Genomic DNA, 20,742 nt, shown 5'->3' on the forward strand with positions numbered 1-20,742 from the left:
GCGGCGGCGGCGGGCGCTCGGCCGTACGCGAACGGCGCAGGGGCCGGGCCGGCCGCGCGCACGTGGCCCCGCGGTGACAGCGGCTCCGCGGGGAGCGCAGCGCCCGCCCTCCGCCGCGCGGGGGCGCCGCAGGCACCGCGCCAGTGCCACCCCCGGTGACACCGAAGGGCCGCGTCCGTTCCCCGGTGACATCCCGGGTGTGTGTGTTCATCCCCCCGCCCTGACACTGCGGGTCGATGTCCATTCCCTCTCCAGTGACACCCGGCTGGGTGTCCATTCCCCCGCCGGTGATACCGCGGGTCGCTGTCCGTGTGTCCGCTGACACCGCGAGTCGGTTCCCAAGTGTCGCTCCCCCGCCCGGTGACACCGCGGCCATCCCGGGCCCGTTACCGATTAGTCACCGGCTGCCGAGCGACATCTGGCGGCGGGCGGCGGCCACAGCGCCACTCGCTCCCCCCGCCACCGGTGCTGCCGCCAAGCCCGCCCTCGGTCCCCCCCAAGTGACAGCCCAGGTGACAGCGCAGCGGGGCAGGACACGCGGAGCCGCCCACGCGGGCTGTGTCCCCATCGGAGGGACACGGGCTGGCACAGCTGAGTTTTCCATCTGCAGCACAGCTCAGCCCCAGCCCAGCGCTGCTGCATGGCAGGAAATCAGCATGGCCCTGGGCAGATGGGAAATGCTCCTGCATTCCTGCAGGACTCACTTCCACACCCCCTAAACCTGCAGAGTTCCTGCACCAGAACCTGCATTTAGTCACTCCCAAAGTGCTGCTCCAGATGCCAAAGATGTGAGTCACGCTGTGCTTCGTGAGCTCTGTTTGTGCACTTCACACAGGCGTGAACCCAGTGGCATTTTCACCTCTTTTATTATACACAAAACATGAGCACAAAGCTCTACTGCGGGGGCTGACCACGTCCACGACCGAATCCACCTCTCTGCAACAGCAAAAGGAGAGTGTTAGAAATCACAGTGCCAAGTAATGACAGCAAAAACAAACATCATCAAAGCTCTCTGATAGCACAGGTTAGCCAGGTGAGCGCCACCAACATCAACCCATTCCAGCCAGCTCTGTGGATGACATCTAAAATACTGTTATTTTTGAAGTATAAAACCATGGATCAAAGAGCTCAGCTTGCACTCAAACTTGTCACTGGCCTCTGTCCCACCACGTCCTTTCCCCACAGCAAGCAAGCTGCCTGTGAAGGGTGACAGTTTCCAGCCCCTTTGACACCCTCAGAATCCCACAGGCAGGACCTTCCAGCCTCTCCCACCAAAGCCTTCAAAAAAAGGAAGCAAAGCTCAAATGCAAACACTCACAAACTGGAATTCCGTGGCTGCTCCAGCACCAGCCTCAGCCTTCTTGTCAGCACCAGCTGCAGAAAGAGAAGCAGTCAGTGCCCACAGAACCCCCTGCCTGGGAGCAAAGCTTTAACCACCCCACAGAACCAAAACTGGGGCTAAACACAGCAAAGCAACAGCTGTAAATGGGCGTGTTTGAGTTACTGAACCAACCCCAGGGAAAACAGCTCAGCCGGACAAAACTCCAGCACACCTCCCATCCACCCTCACATACAGACTCCAAAGCATGCCAAGAGCCTCATCTTCCCCTTTTCTCTCTGAGAGGAGCCCTAGAGCCGGGACAATTGTCCCTGGGAGGGGCACAGGGGGCACACTCACGTGGCACGGCGCTGCGGCGGTACGTGTCCCGGTCAGCCTCGCCCCGCGTCAGCCGCGCCGGGCGCTCGCCCTCCAGACCTGCAACAGAGCACAGCTCAGATCCTGCTCTGCCAGGGCTCAGACACAGCCTCCTGCAGCCCACGGTGCAGAACAGCACCGGGTCTGACAGCAGCGCTGAGCCTGGGGCAGCTCGGGGGAATGCACCTAAGGAGAACGGTGATTTACTAAAGGGAACTTCATTTGAAGGGTGAAATCTGCTCAAGTGTCCCAGCTTGTGGCAGGGTGGAAGTTAAATAATGTGAGAAGTGGGTTTAGAGCATCATCTCAACAGTCTTCTGGTGATCAATCTAGGGCTGAATGTTATTGTTGGTAAAAATCCCAGAAATACTGGGAATCTGCCATGGCTGACAAGCCTGTGCACAGCTGAGTCCCAAACTGCAGGATGGAATTCTCACCCCAACCTGAAACAGCCACACTGTCAGTACCCCAAATCCCCCCACAGAACAGGTTCAGGACAGTAAAAGCAGATTATTTGTGGGATCTCAGATTAAAACCAGACAAAACTGCAGCAGGAACACCCAGCTGTGGTGGGACCACCTCGTCTCAGGGGCTGGGATGTGTCCCTGGAGCCCAGGCTGGGGTCTGCCCACCCAGACAGGACCCAGCTGTACCTGGCACACCCCAGTGCCCTCCTGCACATCCACATGCACTGGTTTGGCCATAAAAAACACAGTTCTTGCAATAATTCTTTTACTCCACCACCTCTGTGTCTCCCAGACTGCTGCTGCCTCAAGCAGGTCATCCATAACAAAAAAGAGTACCAAGTGCAATCCTTCCAAAAATCCCTGCCCAGATGGGGCTGAGGAGGCTTCCAGCAGCAGGACAACCCTGTGACACCACACACAGCTCCTCCTGCACAAACCCCAGCCAGAGGCTGCCATCCTCCCTCCCTCCCAGCAGGGATGCAGCTCCCTTAAGCTCACGGGATAAACACAGCATCTAAAGAACAAATCCTGGAACATCCAAGCAACTCAGAGATCAAAGAAAGCAGCAAATTCCCAGTTTTTCTGCAATTCCTTCCTTTGAAGCAGGTGATGCTCCCGTTTTGTTTGGCTCAGACACAAATTACAGCAGCTGGAGGTGAACTGCCAGCACGCCCTGGCCTCAGAAGCAAAAAAGCACAACCCATGTGATCCTCCAGAGCTGGAGCACATCTGGCTGCACCCCTGCACCTGGGGCTGTGAAAGCCCACCGAGGGAAAATCAGAGCTGCAAGTCCAACACAGAGAATCACAGAGCAGCTGGGGCTCACCTGCAATCACCCAGACCAACCCCTCTCCAGGCAGGGCCACTCAGAGCAGGTGACACAAGAATGTGTCCAGGTGGGTCTGGAGAGGGAGACCCCACACCCTCACTGGGCAGCTGTTCCAGTGCTCTCCCACCCACGTGGAAAGTTCTTCCTCATGTTGAGCTGGAACTTGCTGTATTTTAGTTTCTGGCCACTGCTCCTTGCCCTGCCACAGGGCACCAGTGAGCAGAGCCTGGCAGCATCCCCTGGGCATTTCTGTGGGTATTTGTGTCCTCTCCTCCATCCTAACCAGGCCCAGCTCCCTCAGTCTCTCCTCACAGAGATGCTCCAAACCCCTCAGCATCTTTGTGGGCTCTGCTGCTCCCCCAGCAGGAGTTTGCTGTTACCTTGAACAACAAGCCCTGTCCCAGAAGAAGCACGTTCAGCGTCCCAGAGGGGGGACACCCAACACGGGTGATACCCAACCTGGCCACAGGTGATGCCAGGTGTGGCTCACCAGGCCTGGACAGCACCTCCTCCACACTCCCACCTCCCAGGTGTGCTCCCAGCAATCCCAGTCCCTGGGGATGACCTGTTCCCACTCAGAGCAGGACACTGCGTGTCCCAGCTCTCCCCACCCCTCTCAGGGAGCACCACTCCACTTCCAACTTAAAAATCCACAAACCCCAACCACATTTCCTTGCTCTGCTCACAATTCCACACCCAGTCGCACAGATCTGGCAGTGCCCTGGCTGCCCAGCCCCCCGTGCCCCCCTGAGCTGACCTTTGGGCCGGGGCCGGCCGGTCTCGGGGCGGCTGCGGCGCAGCGTGGCCGGGACGATCTCGGGGGGCAGGTGCAGGTAATCCCGCAGGTACTGGATGCCCTCGTTGGTCAGGTACCAGTAGAAGTGTCTCCAGGCAAACTGCTCCTTCACGTAGCCCCGGGACTTGAGGGACTGCGGGGACAGCCCCCAGTTACTCCCAGTGAATGCCAGCCCCTCACACACAGCGGGGTCAGCAGGGACAGGGGACAGGGACGATTGTCATGCAGGCAGCACCATCCCAGGGACCCCCACGCCCCTGTCTCCCCCCTTTATCTCAGCCCTTCTCTGAGCACAGGCTTTCCACCAGAACAGGCACAGTCGCACCGCACAGCTGTTTTCTCACTCAAAGATGTCCATTTCCCCTAAACCCACACGGGTTCACTCTCCGGACAATCCCTGCTCCGTGCCCCCCGTGCCCTCCCACCTGCATGGCTTTCATGACGTGCAGGTTGGGCACGTTCTTGTCCACCAGCTCGGGGTGCTTGGGCATGTGCACGTCCTTCTTGGCCACCATCACGCCCTCCTTGAACAACAGCTCATAGATGGCGATTCGGTTCTTCTTGGGCATCAACATCTGCACGGGGCACAGCAAGCGGGGCTCGGTGACATTCGGGCACCAACAGCTGCACCGGGGACAGCGATCCCGGTGCCCCCCCGGGAGGGAAAACCGAGCACTCCCAGCTTTGGCTCCTTAAATCATCCCGGGCACAGCGGGGGCAGGGCCGCGGCTCGGGCAGCCCCGCCACGGATGCTGTTGGTGCTGCCGGTAAGTCAAACCGAACGCGGGAACCGGGAGCCGTGGGAGCCTCTCGCCCCTCCGGGAACCGGAACCGATCCCGGCAGCGCCCCCAGCAAGGGAAATCGGCTACGGGCGGTGCTCCCAGACCAGCCGGGCCCGGCGCTCTCCGTGCTCGGCATGACTGACCCCCCGCGGATCACGGACCACCCCCGAGGCACCGCACGGGCCGGGAGGCCCCGGTGCCAGCGCCGGACATCCCGTACCGCCCCGCGGCCCGGCGCCCCCAATCCCTCCCTCCCCGCACGGCCGGGCTGGAGCCCCGATCACGGAGATGCCCCACAGGGGGGCCCAGGCCCCGGGATGGCGGCGATGCGCGGCCGATGGCCCGAGCGCGGCCTCACCGTGGCGGCGGCGGCGGGGCCCGACCGGAAAGGACTGCGCGTGCGCCGGACCGCCGCTTCCGCCGCGCCAAGGCCCCCGGCGGCGGGGGTGGCCTCGGCACTGCCTGTGCAGAGCGCAGGCCCCCTCCCGCCTGGGAACGGGCGGCCCGCTGCGGTGCCTGATGGGGACAGCGGGCGACACCCGCTCCCTCCCCACCCGTGTCACCTCCAGCCGTGACATCCCCACATGTCCCCAGCCGTGACATCCCCGTGTCACCCCTAGCCGTGCCATCCCCACATGTCCCCAGCTGTGACATCCCTGCCCTATCCCCGTGTCAACCCCAGCCGTGACATCTCCGTGTCACCCCAGCCGTGTGACATCTCCACATGTCCCCAGCCGTGCCATCCCCGCACATCCCCAGCCGTGCCACCCCCGCACATCCCCAGCCGTGCCCGGTGTCCCTCGGAGCGGGGCTGTGACGCCCTGCCCGGGATCCCGGAGAGCCGCGGTTGCCCCGATCCCCGAGCGGGGCTCTCGTTCCCGAAGGGTTTCTCTGCAGCCGTGTCCCCTCCGTCCGTTCTGTCCCGCCCGGTTTGGGGGTTCGAACCCCCGGGAGCGAACGGAGCGGCTCCGGGGGAGGGGGACACGTCCTGAATGAACCCGGCGGGCACCGGGCACCCCGGAGCAGGGCCGGGGGCAGCAGGAGGGGCGGGGGGACCCCCGGTGCCCCGGTGCCCATCGCCGTCCCCGCGGCGGGAGCGCTGTCACCTTGCACGGCCGAGGAGCCGCCGCGCCGGGCCGGGGATTGGTCGGCTAAAAATGCCGCCCTAATCTCCGAGCTGATCTTTACCCCCTCCCTCCGCCCCATCTGCCGCGACCTGCCCGCGATGCGCAGCGCCGGCCCCGGGAGAGGCTCCGCCGCTGTCCCCGCGGCCCCGAGGTACGGCCGGCGGGGCGGGCGGGGGGCGCGGGGCTGTCCCGGGGGGCGCGGGGCTGTCCCGGGGGGCGCAGGGGTGCCGGGCACCGGGGCGCTGTCACAGCGCTGTCCCCGCCGCTGTTTGAGCCGGCTCCGCGCCCGACCCGGTGTAAGTGATTCCCAACTCGTGCCGGACCGTGCCGGGCGGGGAACGGGAGGGACCGAGGGATGCGCCGTGAGCCGCCCGGTGCCATCCCGGGGCTTTGCTGCCGTGTCACCCCCTCCGTTCTTCCTTTCGGGGCCACCGTGGACGGAGCTGGGGCGAAGCTCCGCGGGGTGACCCCAAGGATGCTGCGGCAATTGCGGCACCGGCCCGGCCCGTCCCGCGGGCCAGGAGCTGTCCCGGCTGCCCGGACACGCTGCGGGCGCTGGCGCTGGCGCTGTCCGTGCCTGTGCTGCAGCAGATCACAGCTCCCGCACCTCCCGCCTCGGAAATGGCAAAGCGAGCGCTTTGCTAAACGGATTAGAGCTCTCCCGGCAGCCTCCCCGGCTGCTCCCGCATCCCCCGGCCCCCGCGTCGCCTTCCCCGGGCAAACCCCAGCCCTAAGCCAAGCAGAGATCAGGCACTGCGGCTCCCTGACTCCAAAACCCCGAGGGTCCTTTCCCCTCCTGGGGTTTTGTGCTCCCTTTGCAGGAGCACAGAGGAATTCACCCGGCAGCGGCTCGGCCGGAGCTGGAGCTGCTGCCCTGCCCCGGGGTCACCCTGGTCTGTGCCCCCCTGGCCGCTTTCTCTCCCTCCTCTCCCTCCTCTCCCTCCTCCCGTGGTGTGCGGCCGCCGGAGGGGCTGCGGCAGGACGGCAGCGGGGTTGAACCGTACGAGGATTGAGGGAAATGAGCCCAGGCACCGGCAGGGACCGACGGTGACGTGCACAAGGGAAGGGACATCAGCAAAGCGTGTCAGCCCCGACCGGGGCCACGTCCTGAGCCCGGAGCCCGGGCTGGGCTCCGTGTGGGATCCCCTCGCTGGGAATGCCCCGTGCCAGCCGTGCTGCTCCCTGCCCGGGCACGGGGATGGAGCCTGGCACGGCTCTGCCCGGGCACAGACTTTGTCCCGGGGGTGCCAACCTGGCCGGAGTTTGTGCAACGCCTCGAAGGCAAACTCCGGACCTGCGGAGCTCCCGCGGATGCTCCTGGAGGAGGAGGAGGAGGAGGAGAGGCCGCATGCAGCCCGCAGCTCGCAGCGGCGGCCGGGCGGTGTCCGTCTGTCCCCAGCGTGGCACAGCCGGCGGGGCCGGGGGCAGCGAGCCCCAGCAGCGCTGTGCCCCGGGGGAATGTGCGGGCTCCTGGGCAGCTGCCCGCAGCAAACCCCACGCTGCTTCCCAGGAAAAATGGAGCCTTTATGTGCCTGCCCCAGCCCCTTCCCCGGAAGGGCTCGGAGGATGCCCCGGCCGGCCGCAGGCAGACAAGAAGGGAATTGTTTCGGTGCGATTTGGGTTTCTGGGAGCACCTGCCCCGCGCGGGGCCCTCCACAATGGCTGCCTGTCTGCCGCAGAGCCGCCAATTATCCTCCGCGGCTAATTAGAGATGCAAAGTAGCGCTCGCATTCTCCCAGCTCCCCGGAGGGCTCCTGGGACCGGCGGCGCATCCGCAGCGGCGGCGCAGCCCGGGCATGGGGCGAGCGTGGGGCACCGGCCCCATCCGGCCCCAAACCGCAGCTGCTGCTCTGCCCTGCCCTGGGAAGAGGCTCTGGAGGGCAGGAATGGGCTCGGGATCCTCCGTGCCCTCTGCCCCCATCCACACCGGCCTTCCCTGGACGGCCCGTGGGCTCTCCCATAAACAGTGAGCCCCATAACTCGGGGGTCTATCGGGCTTTAGGGAACGCGTTTCCCCGCCTTGCTGGGGCTGGCTGTGCTCAAACCCCCCCGTTCGTGCGAGGGCCGGCACTCCTGCCTGGCTGATGGGCAGGCGGCTGATCCCTGGTGGCATCTCTTCATTCCTGCCTGCTCAGCCTCGCCGGGATCACGGTGTGGGCTCATGTGCTCTGACTCCTCCGCTTGCGCTCACGGAGCTGTAATTCCAGAGAGGCAAGTGGCCCCATAAATCAGGGCTTATTTCCTGCCAATACCGTCTGCTGCTTCCCACAAGGAAACTCATTTAGAGGAGGAGAAGTGACTTACCACTGCAAACAGTAAACGGTGGGATGGTGAGAGCCGGGGAAAAGTTTGTCGTGACCGAGTTTTTGGTGAAGGAACTGAGGAGGCAGAGCTCCCACCTGCTCCCTGCGTGGAACAGCCCAAGCTGCAGGGATGGAGACGGGAGCTGGTGCCACCTGCACAGCCCACAGAGCTGGTGGCAATGGCTCTTTGCACTGGGGAACCTCCCCAGGTCATTGAGGTCCCCCTGCCACCATCCTGGAGAGCGTTTGTCACCTCATGTTTAATGCCAAGGACATTTTCCCCTCAGGAAAGGCGGCAGCTGGGACATCCCAGTGGTGACCCTGTGCTGAGAACTGCCAACTCACAGCTTGAAAGGACCATGAGCAGAGACATTCAGCACCCTCTGGTTCCTCACCCTGAAACACCAGCAGGCAGAGATCCCCTGCTCCTGAAGGAACCACCATCATCCCACTCCTGTTGGGGCCGGGGACATTGAACCCCCGGGCTCTCGGGCTGTGAAGCCTTCCTGGGGACACTGTGTTGGCCATGAGCTGTGCTGGCTCGGGTGGCACGGGAGCCGGAAGGCAGGCGGGCTGGAGAGCCCCACCGAGCTTCATTAGGCAGTCCGAGGCGCTCGTCAGGGGAAAGCTGAGCCGGCGTCGGAGGCCGGCAGAGCCCCCCGGGACCGGGTCGCATTCTCCGGGCAACCCGATCCCGGCGGCAGCGGCCCCGGCAGCCTCATTACTGCGGCTTCTGCAGCGGCTTCGGTTACTCGCCTGGACGCTCTCGTCTCCTGCTGGCTTTTAATTTCCCTGACATCCCCCGCTCGCGGGGGGATGCAGGCGCAGTGTCGGGGAGCCTGTCATCACCCCCACCCGCATCCTGCCTGCCTCCCGACGCTTCCAGCCCCCTCTGCCCCCGGGAATGCCATCCTGTCACGAGCCCGGTGACCCCGAGCATGAGCCCCGCGGCTTGCGAGGAGGCAGATGGGCAGATGGCAGCGAGGGGGAGCTGCCCTGCTCCCCTCCAAGGAGCCTTGGGGTGTGCAGCACCCTCACCCCCATCCCCAGCCCTGCCGGGGGGAAAAGACTGTTCCCGATTCCCTTGCCAGCCTGTTCCCAGCTGGCACATTTGGCAAGGAGGCGGCACCGGCTGCCTCTCCGAAGGCGTTTTGGGGTGTTTGTTCCCGCAAAAGCTGTGGCTCAGCCCCAAAACCCCCCTGCATCCGCGGGGGGGACAGAGAGGCCGGGGCAGCAGCGGAGGGAGGGCATGGCTCTGTCCCGTCCCGTGCAGGAGGGACAGCGACCCCCGGGGTAGCAGGACAGGAACCCCGGGGAGGGTCCCCAAAGAGCGCCCCCGCCTCATGGCCCGGGGAAAACGAGTCCGATTAGGCCCTAGCGGAGCCCGGGGCCGACCCCGCCGTGGCTCTGCCGTGGGGGCTGTGCCCCCGGGCCGCGGCCCCGCGGTGGGGCGGCCCCGGTGGGTGCCCTGGGCGGGGGTCTGGGGCCGGGGCTCCTGCGGGGGCCGGCGGCAGTGCGGAACTCGGGGTGGGCGCGGACGCGGGGATGGGGGGGGTCCGTTCCCCCCCCGATGATTTTCGCAGCAGCGGCTCCATCCCGGTTGCCATGGCAACGGGCGGCTCGGGCAGGCGCGTGCCCGCGGCCGTGCGCGCCGCCGCTGCCCGGCGGGAGCGGAGCGAGCGGAGCGGAGCGAGCGGAGCCCCGGCCCCGGCCTCGGGCCCCCGGCCCCCCCGGCCCCCGGCAGGTGAGCGCGGCCCCCGCGGGGACAGCCGGGTGCGCTGCGGCGGCGAGGAGAGGGACTCCCGGTGCCTTGCGGGCATGGGTGCGGGATGCCCGGGCCCCTCGCCGGGATGGGGTGGGGGATGCCCGGGTCCCTTGCGGGGATGGGGGGATGGCGGGGGGCTTGCCGTGCAAGGTCCGGGCAGTAAGGCATGGCTTTGCACCCCCCGGCAGCACACAGCGTCCCCTGATCCCTTCTGCAAGCCAGGGAGGTTGGGGGGGAATATGACCTTCACCCCCTCCGTGTGTCCAGTGGGGTGCTGGGGACAGGGACACCCCCTCTGCAATGCTGCCGCACTCCCGGGCTTGTGCCTCAGTTTCCCCATCTGCAAATAACGGGGCGAACTTGTGCTGTCCCTGTCATTGCTGTCCCCCTGCCCAAATAAACAAACACCCATCACTGACCCCCCTCCTTTCAGCCGTGTCCCCCCAGCTTCTCCCTTGCTGCCCCCCCATCTCCCACTTTCCCATCCCCTCTGGCTCCAGGTCAGCTTCCCCACCACAGACAGCTGAAATTCCACTGTCCCTCCACGTCCCCTGCTCCCAGCAGCCCCGTTTGCCTCCTGTCACCGCCAGCCCCGGGTCCATCCCCCGAGGCTCAGGGCACAGGACCCCCGTGGCAGCGCGTGACGCTCCGTGTCCCCTCCCTGCTGCGGGGGGATGGCACCGCCGTATCCTCCACCATCCCCGTTTGCCACTTCTGCCTTTAATTGCCAACCTCATCTTTGGATTTCTGCCTGAAGCCGGCTCCCGGGACTGCACAAATCCCTGCTCGCTGTCCGAGCAGCCTTGTTTACCACGGCAGGATGAGGCAGAGCTGTAGAGCTGGGCAGCCAGAGCAGCCCCCAGCTGAGGCTGAGCCCCCTGTCCCTTCCCCAGGCCTGGGCACATGCAGGGTGCTGGCAATCCTGCTGCTGCTGCCCCTCCAGGGATCCCCATCCACGCTCCCCATCCGCATTCCCGGCACATCCTCTGTCCCTGAGCTGGGCTGCAGCCTCCCCTGGAGAGACACTTGCGTTATCTGCAAACGCCAAGCAAGCCTCCCAAAATTTTTGCACGAGGCTCCTAAAATCCCTGGAAGATTAATGGGTGCCCTGAGCAGGGAGGTTTTGGGAGCTCAGGAGGAAGGGGAAGCTCTCTGCAGAGCTCACGTGAGCTGTGAAGCCGATCCCTGCCAGGGCTTGGAGCAAACGCATCTCCCCTGGCTACTGCAACCTGGCAGCACCTGGCCCCTGGCAGGCTCCCGTCTGTGCGCAGGACACGAGGCTCCTGCTGCTGCTCCTGGCTCACTGAACCTCCTCTCTGCTTTGGGGGAGCCCACAAGCCCTGACCCTGCAGGGTCCAGCAGGTCCCCAGGCCTCAGATCCCCCATCAGTGCAGATGACCCTGATGGAAGCAAGGAGGCTGCCATAGGCACATCCCACCATCCCACCCAGGATTCCTGGGAAAAGTGGCTCCCAGGAGTTTCCCAGCATTACCAACGTGTCCCCTCCATGGTCTTGCTGCCCTTGCAGCCACCTCATGCCCTGCTGGGTCCTGGGCAGCCTCATGGTGCTGCTCTGGCTGAAATCCCGTGGGGAATCACCCACTGTTCTGGGTTTGGCTCTTTGCCCAAGGGCTCCAGCCGTGCTCATGGTGCAGCCAAAGGGGCTTTGCCAGGGAAGGCAGGAGGGACCCTACACCAGCCTGCTCCCACGGGGACAGCACCCTGGAAGGGCCCAGGCTCACGCCCTGCCCGGCACTGGGCTTGGTCTGATGACGAGGGGGCAGGATGGGTGCTGAGGCTGCTCAGCCCTGAGCCCCGGGCACTGCTGATGCGGAGCTGCCAGCGTGAATCAGCAGCACCCACTTAACCCTTTCCTCACAGGGTCCCCGTGGGCTCTGGAGGGGGCCACGCTTCAGCCACACCACAGCCAAACCTCTGCACACCCCCTGGCCCTCTGAGCTCTGACCCCTGCCAGCCCCAGGAGCCCCATGGGACACACAGAGCAGCCCTGGGGTGGGAATCCCACAGCCTCTCAGCTGGGTCACACTGAGCAGCAAACCAGGCACAGCTCCTGCAGCTGCAAAGCCTCTTGTGACACACGTCAGTGTCACGGGTTCTCCCTGGGACCTGCTGCTGTGCCTTGGCCACTTCAGCCCCCAAAGGCACCCACCTCACCCTCCATGTGCTGCCACCTCAAGCCCTGTGTGTGGCCGCAGTGAGAGCAGAACGTGGGCACTGGTACCCACGGTGGATGCAGCACAGCAGCTCCAGCATCTCCCACGATGGGAGATGCTGCTGCCAGGCTCCTCTGGACCTCCTTGGCTGAATCCATTTGTCTTTGCCACCAATGGCCACAGTGGTGCGTCATGGTGGCAGTGGCTCTGCACCCCAAAATGGACCCTCAAGTGGCCCGTGCTAAGGGAGAGCAAATGACCTTTCCTGTGGCCAAAAGCCTGAGGCCCAGCCCACTTGCTTGGGTTCCCACAGAGCAGTGCAGCTCCCAGTGTGGCTTCCCCTCCGCCCTGGATGCTCCTGGCAGCAGAGGAACCTGGCCCAGAGGCTCTGCAGCCATTCCTGCCCTTGGTCCCCACCAGGCTCAGCCAAGGTGCCCAGGGGCAGGAGTGTGACATCCCCATGCCCTGATCTTGGCTGCAGGAGAGATGCTGGGACAACAAACACACCCGGAGAGAGCGACCTGGGGACAGGGGACAGCAGGACTGGTCTGTCCCACCTCGCTGGGGACAGGGCTCTGCCAGCCAGGGCTCTGCCATGGGGGTGCGGGCAGCTGCCCGTGCCGTGCCCGCGGTGTCAGCGGCACCAGCCTCTGCATTGCAGCAGCCTCCAGCCTGCGCAGGGCCACGGCCACAGCCCGGCCCCCACAGAGGGCAGAGACCCCCCTGCAGCAGCAGGAGCTGCCTGGAGGGTGAGGAGAGCTGTGTCAGTGCCCGGCACTGTGTGCTGACAGCAGAGACGCGGCGGGGCCGCTTCTGCAGGAGCAGCAGCCCAAGGGCACGTGGAGCAGGAGCTGGGACAAACTCCGCTGTCACTTGATGCCAAACGCTCTGTGGCTTCTCCCTGGCAGCTCCGTGGAGGCGAGGGGCTGCAGCAGAGCCCCCCAGGCCCGGGGTACCCAGGCAGCAGCGCCTGGCCGGGGCTGGCAGCTCTCCACGCCGCAGCTCGGCCGCCGGCTCTGCAGGCGCCAGGCATCACCGCCGGCCGCCCTGATGCGAGGTGATGGGCTGTGCTGGCAGGGCCGGGGGCTGGCAGGGCCGGCAGGGGGCTGGCACATGTGGCACGGGCGGCCCAGGCGGCCTGGCACGGTGGGCGCTCTCACGTGCAAGGATGGTCGTGCGTGGGGCACAGGCGGGAGCGTGGCGCCGAGGCAGCAGCGTTGGCTGGGAAGTGATGCAGAGCCAAAAATAACCCCCAGGCTGCGGCTCGGACCAGGTAGTGGCTCGGAGAGGGAGCTGCAGCAGCCATGTCTGCGGTGCCCCCTGGCATGAGCGGCTCGCTGGGGCAGCAAGGGCTGGCACTGTGCCCGTGGGTCCTGGGGTACACCCAGCCATGCGTGTGCTCTCTCCCTTCCCAGCCCTGGCACGCTGGAGCTGTCACCCTGAGGGTGCCCTTGCCATGCCATGCCATGCAGCAAAACCCAGGGCACAACACCCTGTGCCTGCAGCTTTCAGGGGGGATGATGCACGCGGCACCTGCAGGGTCCCTTGGGGCTGTGCCACCACTGCAGGTGCACCGGGGCAGCCTGCTGGGGTGGGGACGGCGGTGGCAGCGCTCTGGGTGCCAGGCAGTGGCGGTGGTGCTGCCGTGGGTGCCAGGCACAGTGCTCCTGTGGGTGCCAGGCAGGGACAGTGCCCGTGCCATGGGTGCTGGGAGGAGCGGTGGCAGCGCTGTGGGTGCCAGGCAGTGGTGGTGGCGGTGCCGTGGGTGCCAGGCAATGGTGGTGGCCGTGCTGTGGGTGCTAGGAGGAGTGGTGGCAGCGCTGTGGGTGCCAGGCAGTGGCAGTGGCAGCACTGTGGGTGCCAGGCAGTGGTGGTGGCAGTGCCGTGGGTGCCAGGCAGGGACAGTGCTGTGGGTGCCAGGCAGTGGCGGTGGCCGTGCTGTGGGTGCCAGGCAGTGGTGGTGGCCGTGCTGTGGGTGCCAGGCAGTGGTGGTGGCCGTGCCGTGGGTGCCAGGCAGGCGCGGGCACTGCGTGCTGCCAGCTGCGGGGGACCCTGCTGTCCCCCACCCATCTGCGTCTCGGCGGCGGAGCGAGGGACAGTCACGCGTTTATTTTTAACCGTCTGGGGAGGGTGGAGGGGATTGGTGCCTCCCTGGTTATATCACTAAATCCCTGCCGGGCCCTGTTACTTCCAGCACAGCGAGCCCTGCGCTGTGCTCCAGTAACTGTTTCAGGTCCCCGTGCTCCTGGGGCCGTGCCCTGCCCCGGCCTGGGGACACCTCAGGGCCAGCTGTGCGCACAGCTGGAGAGCGTGGGCACTCACCAGTGCTCCCACGGGACCCTGTGCTTCCAGCTGTGCCCTGCCACCCCACCACAGGGCAGAGCACAGGCCTTCCTCAGCCCATCCCACCTCCCCGAGGAAGGGATGGTGTGTGATGTTCACGGCCACATCCCTCTCAGCCCTTTTAGGGACAGAGCAGGAGGAAATCTGAGCTGTCCATGGCCATCTTGTCCCCATCCCGGTGGCAGATGCCATGCAGGATAGGCTCAGTGCTTTCCTGTGGAAACACTGTCCAAATCCAGGTCAGGATGGGGATGATGAGGAGAACACTTAGGAAACGGCCACCACAGTCCCTGCTCTGTCCCCATGCAGTGCCACCCCCGGCCACCGACCCCCTCCAGGCTCTCAGGGGTTAAGCCACGCTGCGGGGCCACGTGGCGCTCTGGGGATGCCGTTTGTCTGAAGATCAGGACGGATTAGGGTGGAATAGCAGGACGAGAATTTCTTGGGCGCGCATCCCCTGACCCTGCCATGGCCCCTTGCCCAGCAGCTCCCAGTGCTGAGCCAGGCTCTGCCCAGTGAGTGCCCACTGTGCTGCTCCCCATGATTCCCTCCCACCACCACTGGCTCTGAGGGTGTTTGGATGGCACCAAGTGGGTGGTGGGCACTGGAAGAGCCTGTAGGTCCAGAGCTGGAGTGGGCACTGTCCCCCGTACCCGGATGCTTGTCCCACAGAGCTGTTGGCAGGAGGAATGGGGGTCCCCTGCACCTCCTGTGACTCCCCTCTCCTGTCCCCTCAGTGCATGAGGCTGGTGTTTGCCCAGGAAAGCCCCAGCGCCTGCGGGAGCCATGTCGGGTTCCTATGACGAGTCGGCATCGGCCGCCGAGGAGACAACCGACAGCTTCTGGGAGGTGAGTGAGTCCGGGCCATCCTCTCCTCCCACAGACCCCCCCGCCACTGTCACTGCACCCCACGGTGTCCCCTGGGCTGGGGGCTGACCTCCCTCCTCTGCCTGAGAGCATCCCTGCTGTGGTGCCTCTGCCCAAGGTCTCAGTCTTGGCTGTCCCTGAGTGACAGAGGGGTTGGAGGGAGCTGGATTTGAGCAGCTCCAACCCAAAGCTCCGTCCTTGCACCCCCAAACTGCCAATTGGTGCTTCCCCTGTAGCCACCCCAGGGCAGCTGGGGCTGAGCCAGGCGGGGTGGCCGCAGCCCCCACAGCTGCCTGTCCCCGTGGCCATGCCAGGTGGGGAACTACAAGCGCACGGTGAAGCGGATCGACGATGGGCACCGGCTCTGCAATGACCTCATGAACTGCGTGCACGAGCGGGCCAAGATCGAGAAGTCCTACGCCCAGCAGCTCACCGACTGGTCCAAGAGGTGGAGGCAGCTCATCGAGAAAGGTACCGCGGCTTCCCCACAGGAGGCTTTCCCCAGGACACGTGGGTGTGCAATCACAGCTTCCCCTGGCAGAAAAGGAGGGGGTGAGGGCAGTGGGGTGACCCCCAGGTGTCCCCTTGGCCCGCAGGTCCCCAGTATGGCAGCCTGGAGAAGGCGTGGGCCGCGATCATGACGGAGGCGGACAAGGTGAGCGAGCTGCACCAGGAGGTGAAGAACAGCCTCCTGAACGACGACTTCGAGAAGGTCAAGAACTGGCAGAAGGACGCCTACCACAAGCAGATCATGGGGGGCTTCAAGGAGGCCAAGGAGGCTGAGGATGGCTTCCGGAAAGCCCAGAAGCCCTGGGCCAAGAAGCTCAAGGAGGTGAGAGAAGCACAGAGTGTCCCGGGGAAACCCTGTGTCCCCAGGTCCAACTCTGTGTCCCCAGTCCAGGCTGGGAGAGACACGTAGGACCTCCCCACAGGCAGAGGGGTTGGCAGGGGGCTGTGACTGCTGCTCTGATGTCCCTTCTGTGTCCTCCCCACAGCTGGAGACAGCCAAGAAAGCCTATCACCTGGCGTGCAAGGAGGAGAAGCTGGCCATGACCCGTGAAGCCAACAGCAAGGCGGATCAGTCCAACACTCCTGAGCAGCAGAAGAAGCTCCAAGACAAAGTGGAAAAGTGCAAGCAAGACGTGCAAAAGGTGTGAAGCACTGCCCTGTGCTGGATGCATGGGACATTGGGCAAGGGAAACCAGTGGAGATGGCCACCACATTGCTTTCTCCACCATCAGTTCCCATTTTCCCATCCCTGTGTCCCTGGAGGATAAGGACTTGCAGGCAGCGCTCAGGGGAGTGTGAGCTGGGCAGGGATTTACCCCACTTTTGGGGGCTGATTCCACCCACTGAGCCTCCTGGCTCAGTCTGGGCTCCCCAGCTCTGGTGACCCCCAAACCAGACCTCTCAGCACCCTGAAACAGCCTCTGAGGAGCTCGAGGTACTACCAGGGTCCCTCCTGTGTCTTTGCAGACTCAGGAGAAGTACGAGAAGGTGCTGGATGAGCTGAACAAGTGCACCCCACAATACATCGAGAGCATGGAGCAGGTCTTCGAGCAGTGCCAGCAGTTCGAGGAGAAGAGGCTCAACTTCCTCAAGGAGATGCTGCTGGACATCAAGAGGCACCTGAACCTGGCCGAGAGCAGCAGGTAGGGGCAGCAGATTCTGGCCATGCTGGTCACCAAGAGGTGCCAGAGTGGCAGGAGGCTGTGCAGGAGCCTGTCACCCCCTGGTGGCTTGGAGAACCCACAGTCTGTCCCCAGGTGACACGGCCTGGGCCTGTCCCTGTCCCACGCTGTCCCCAGGGCCCCACCTGACCCAGAGCCCCCCAAACACGTCTCTCCCCACAGCTACGCCAACGTGTACCGGGAGCTGGAGCAGACCATCCGCATGTCGGACGCGCAGGAGGACCTGCGGTGGTTCCGCAGCACCAGCGGCCCCGGCATGCCCATGAACTGGCCCCAGTTTGAGGTGAGGCTGGGCGCCCTGCCTGGGTGCTGGCAGCCCTGCAGGGCAGCCGGGCGCTCAGGGCTTGGTCACTCTGTGCTTGCAGGAGTGGAACCCGGACCTGACGCACACGATAACGCGGAAGGAGAAGCAGAAGAAGGGCGAGGGGGTGGCCCTGACCAACGCCAGCGGCGCGGGCGACACGGGGGCTCAGGCGGGCGAGCGCGGGAGGTGAGAGACGGCGTGAAGGGGAGAGGAGAGGCACAGCCTGTGAGGGGCACAGGCTGTGAGGGGCACAGACTGTGGGGGGCACAGCCTGTGAGGGGCACAGAGTGTGAGGGGCACAGAGTATGAGGGGCACAGAGTGTGAGGGGCACAGACTGTGGGGGGCACAGCCTGTGAGGGGCACAGAGTGTGAGGGGCACAGCCGGTGAGGGGCACAGAGTGTGAGGGGCACAGAGTATGAGGGGCACAGAGTGTGAGGGGCACGGCCTGTGAGGGGCACAGCCGGTGAATGGTATGGCCTGTGAGGGGCACGGCTTGTGAGGGCACAGACTGAGAGGCCCAGAGTATGAAGGGCACAGCATGTGAGGGGCATAGACTGTGAGGGGCACGGCCTGTGAGGGGCACGGCCGGTGAGGGGCACAGCCGGTGAATGGTATGGCCTGTGAGGGGCATGGCCTGTGAGGGCACAGACTGCGAGGCACAGAGTATGAGGGGCACAGCCTGTGAGGGGCACAGCCGGTGAGGGGCACAGCCTGTGAGGGGCACAGACTGTGAGGGGCACAGCCGGTGAGGGACACGGCCTGTGAGGGGCACAGCCTGTGAGGGGCACAGCCTGTGAGGGGCACAGCCGGTGAGGGGCACGTCCTGTGCCTGTACAAGCACTGGGGATGCGGGATGTCCCCAGTGACAGCCACCCCTCTCTCTCCTCTCCTCTCCCTCCCAGCGTGAGCAGCCATGACCGCGGGCAGACCTACAGCGCCGAGTGGTCCGATGACGAGGGCAGCAACTCCTTCAACACCAGCGAGGCCAACGGCGGCGCCAACCCCTTCGACGAGGAGTCGGCGGGGAAGGGCGTGAGGGTGCGGGCTCTGTACGACTACGACGGGCAGGAGCAGGATGAGCTCAGCTTCAAAGCAGGTACGGTCCCTTGCCAGTGCCAGGTAGGATGGGGCTTGTCTGCTGGAGCTGTGGGGGTGAAATCCCTCCCATAATTTCTGAGTTGGCCCAGCCCTTCAAAGAGTTGAGATGTCAGAAAAGGGAAGGCAGAAGCTGAGCCCAAAGGGAGAAGGGACAGGAGCAATGGGAAGGGGCAGGGCATGTGAGGGCTCATGAGTCACCCCTTGCCTTTCTATCCTACAAACTGGTGTGCCCAGGACGAGTCCTGCAAACCCCCAGCAGCTCCATCCCAGGGAGAAAAAGGGGTTGGGAGAATTTCCAGCACCTGCAATGAGCTCTTCCACCTTCCTCTCCAGGTGATGAACTAACCAAACTCGGTGAGGAAGATGAGCAGGGGTGGTGCAAAGGGCGCTTGGACAACGGGCAGCTGGGGCTGTACCCCGCCAACTATGTGGAGGCAATTTAAGTCTTGTGGTGTGCTCCTCGTCACCGTCAGCAGATAAATCCACCCTCCGTTGTCTCCATCTCTCCACCAGCCAACCAACCATTCTGCCGTCTGGTCCTTCACTCCTCACCCTTAGAGATTCAGACATATTTTCCGACCAAGCTTTTATTTTTTTAAGAGTTGTCTCCGAAGAGTATTTTGCATAGTCGCTTTCTTCTAAGATAACGTGAAGCGAAAGATGACGTTGTCCGTTCGTCTACGTTAGTTGAATTATTATTTTGTTTTTCTGAGCGAAAAGCCGATACCTCAAGATCTTAAAGCCCAACCAGTGAGAGCTCCTGACTGGTTGATTTTTAAAGATACTGAAATCATGAGCCGCCTTCTGATTGGCTGGAACTGTTCCGAAACGCACGGCACCGAAGCTCCTGGGACCAACCAAATTCATCCCAGAAAACCAAGAGGGATTGGAGTCTGACTCCGTTGGGTTTTTTTTTTTTTTTTTTGGTGTTTCCATGCTCTCCCCAGTTCATCCTACCGCCCCGAGGAAGGGGGTGAATGCCCCCTTCAGCCCCGTGGCCATCCTTGAGATGCCCAGGTGAGGTGGGACCAGCCCCACCATGGAGCTTGCTGGCATCTCCTCAGCTTCCTCCTCCTCCTCGCGGCTGGGCTGTCAGCACACCGGAGCAGGCGGAGGCTGCCGAGCCGATGCCCGGTCTGTGCCGCCTGCAGGGAGCAGCATCGCCCTTCGGGTGGGCAGGAATCCAACGCACACCAGATCCAGGTGAGATGGCCCTAAAATCCAGCGCTGTCCGGAGAAGGACCCACCAGGGCCCGGTGCTGCTGGGAGCAGCTTCATGCCCAGCCTGGGATAGCGAGGACTGCCTTGGGCACCGCTGGGGACGGTCCCCATCCTCCCCTTCCTGAAGCGAGGCAGGAGCAGAGCAGGGACGGGGGATGAGCATCGTCCGGCCTTGCAGGAGCTGCAGCCCGGGAGGAGGGCTCAGGATACAGCCCCGGCAGAGCAGCTGCCCGGCAAAGACGGCTGAAATCAAGGCACGCCAAGGCAGGGGAGTGGCCGCAGGCTCTGCCCTTTGCTTGTCCCCACCGAGCTCTACCCCTCCTCCCCTGGGCTCTGTCCCCAACGCCGCAGCTCTCACGGCTGCTGCCGCCACCCACCCCCTGCCTCGGGCGCGTTTGCCATCCCCAGCTCTTCCCCACAGATCATCTCTCATTTCTTTCCATACCATCACCCTTAGCAGCATCAATGCCATGGGCTTCCCGCACGCTCCTCCTGCTCCTTTCCTGCCCCCTCCGTTGGTTCGTGAATTTTTTGGCCCCAGGGATCCCGTGTTCTCGTGGATGCAGGGGAAGCACCGTGTGCTGGGCACGGTGGGCGGGAGCCATCCAGCCCCTGCCAGGTACCGGAAAAAAAACCCACAAAGTCAGAAAAGACCCAACCAACCACCTGTCTCAGCAATGCACCCCGGTTTTTGTACATTGATTGTGTAATTTAAGAAGTATATATATAATATATATATCTCTCGTGATTGTATTTCCGTGGATACAACAACAAAAAGCAGCAAGAGAAAATAACCGAGCTCTGTCAGCGTCCTTGGCTCTGGGGTCTCCTTTGCTCTGCGTCTGTCCCACCCCTGGGGGGGTGGCTGAGGTGGTTGTGGACCTCCAGGTGGTGACAGCCCCTCCCCAAGGTGTTGGGGGCAGCAGGATGGGGATGCATTGCTGGGGGGACAAGGGGAGCAGCCGCTGCCTTTGGGGACCCCTGTGCCACTGCAGGACAGAGCCTTGGGACACCCACGGAGGGGCTCAAGGTGATGCGGATTTGGGGCTGTTCCAAGCCCCAGCCCTGACCCAGCGCTCTCCTGAGCCTGTGAAAGCAGGGGGATGTCACCTGCTGCCCTCCCTCACCCTGCCAGGGTGGGGGGACGCAGGATTTGGGGCACCACTGGCACCCCCAGCCCGTCCTCACAGTGCCCCCGCACCGTCTGCCGTCAGGTGCCCACAGCAAATCACAAGAAAGAGTTTGCTTCTTTTTTTCCCTCCCATTTTTTTGTTTT

General features: G+C 64.1%; 2 protein-coding genes across 3 annotated transcripts; one reads left to right on the forward strand and one right to left on the reverse strand.

The window, feature by feature from the left end:
• Window positions 1–847: 847 nt before the first annotated feature.
• Window positions 848–5,011, reverse strand: RPS10 (ribosomal protein S10). The gene is made up of 6 exons (XM_063177898.1): window positions 4,930–5,011; window positions 4,214–4,363; window positions 3,750–3,921; window positions 1,679–1,756; window positions 1,319–1,374; window positions 848–936 (listed from the first exon to the last, which is right to left on the reverse strand). The coding sequence occupies exons 2-6, from the start codon at window positions 4,361–4,363 to the stop codon at window positions 895–897; spliced, it is 498 nt and encodes a 165-aa protein (XP_063033968.1). The 5' UTR covers window positions 4,930–5,011; the 3' UTR covers window positions 848–894.
• Window positions 5,012–5,764: 753 nt separating this feature from the next.
• Window positions 5,765–20,278, forward strand: PACSIN1 (protein kinase C and casein kinase substrate in neurons 1). Of its 2 annotated transcripts, none has more exons than XM_063177893.1 (10): window positions 5,765–5,849; window positions 15,021–15,132; window positions 15,465–15,621; window positions 15,747–15,982; window positions 16,146–16,301; window positions 16,627–16,802; window positions 17,004–17,124; window positions 17,207–17,331; window positions 18,050–18,243; window positions 18,579–20,278. In XM_063177893.1, exons 2-10 carry the CDS (start codon window positions 15,070–15,072, stop codon window positions 18,686–18,688), a joined length of 1,338 nt encoding a protein of 445 aa, XP_063033963.1. In that variant the 5' UTR covers window positions 5,765–5,849; window positions 15,021–15,069; the 3' UTR covers window positions 18,689–20,278. The 2 variants fall into 2 exon arrangements, with proteins under 2 accessions (XP_063033963.1, XP_063033964.1); XM_063177894.1 differs by lacking the exon at window positions 5,765–5,849 and adding an exon at window positions 9,663–9,745.
• Window positions 20,279–20,742: the final 464 nt, after the last annotated feature.

The sequence above is a fragment of the Melospiza melodia genome, chromosome 28 (genome assembly GCF_035770615.1).
Source record: "Melospiza melodia melodia isolate bMelMel2 chromosome 28, bMelMel2.pri, whole genome shotgun sequence".
NCBI classification, from domain to species: Eukaryota; Metazoa; Chordata; class Aves; order Passeriformes; family Passerellidae; genus Melospiza; species Melospiza melodia.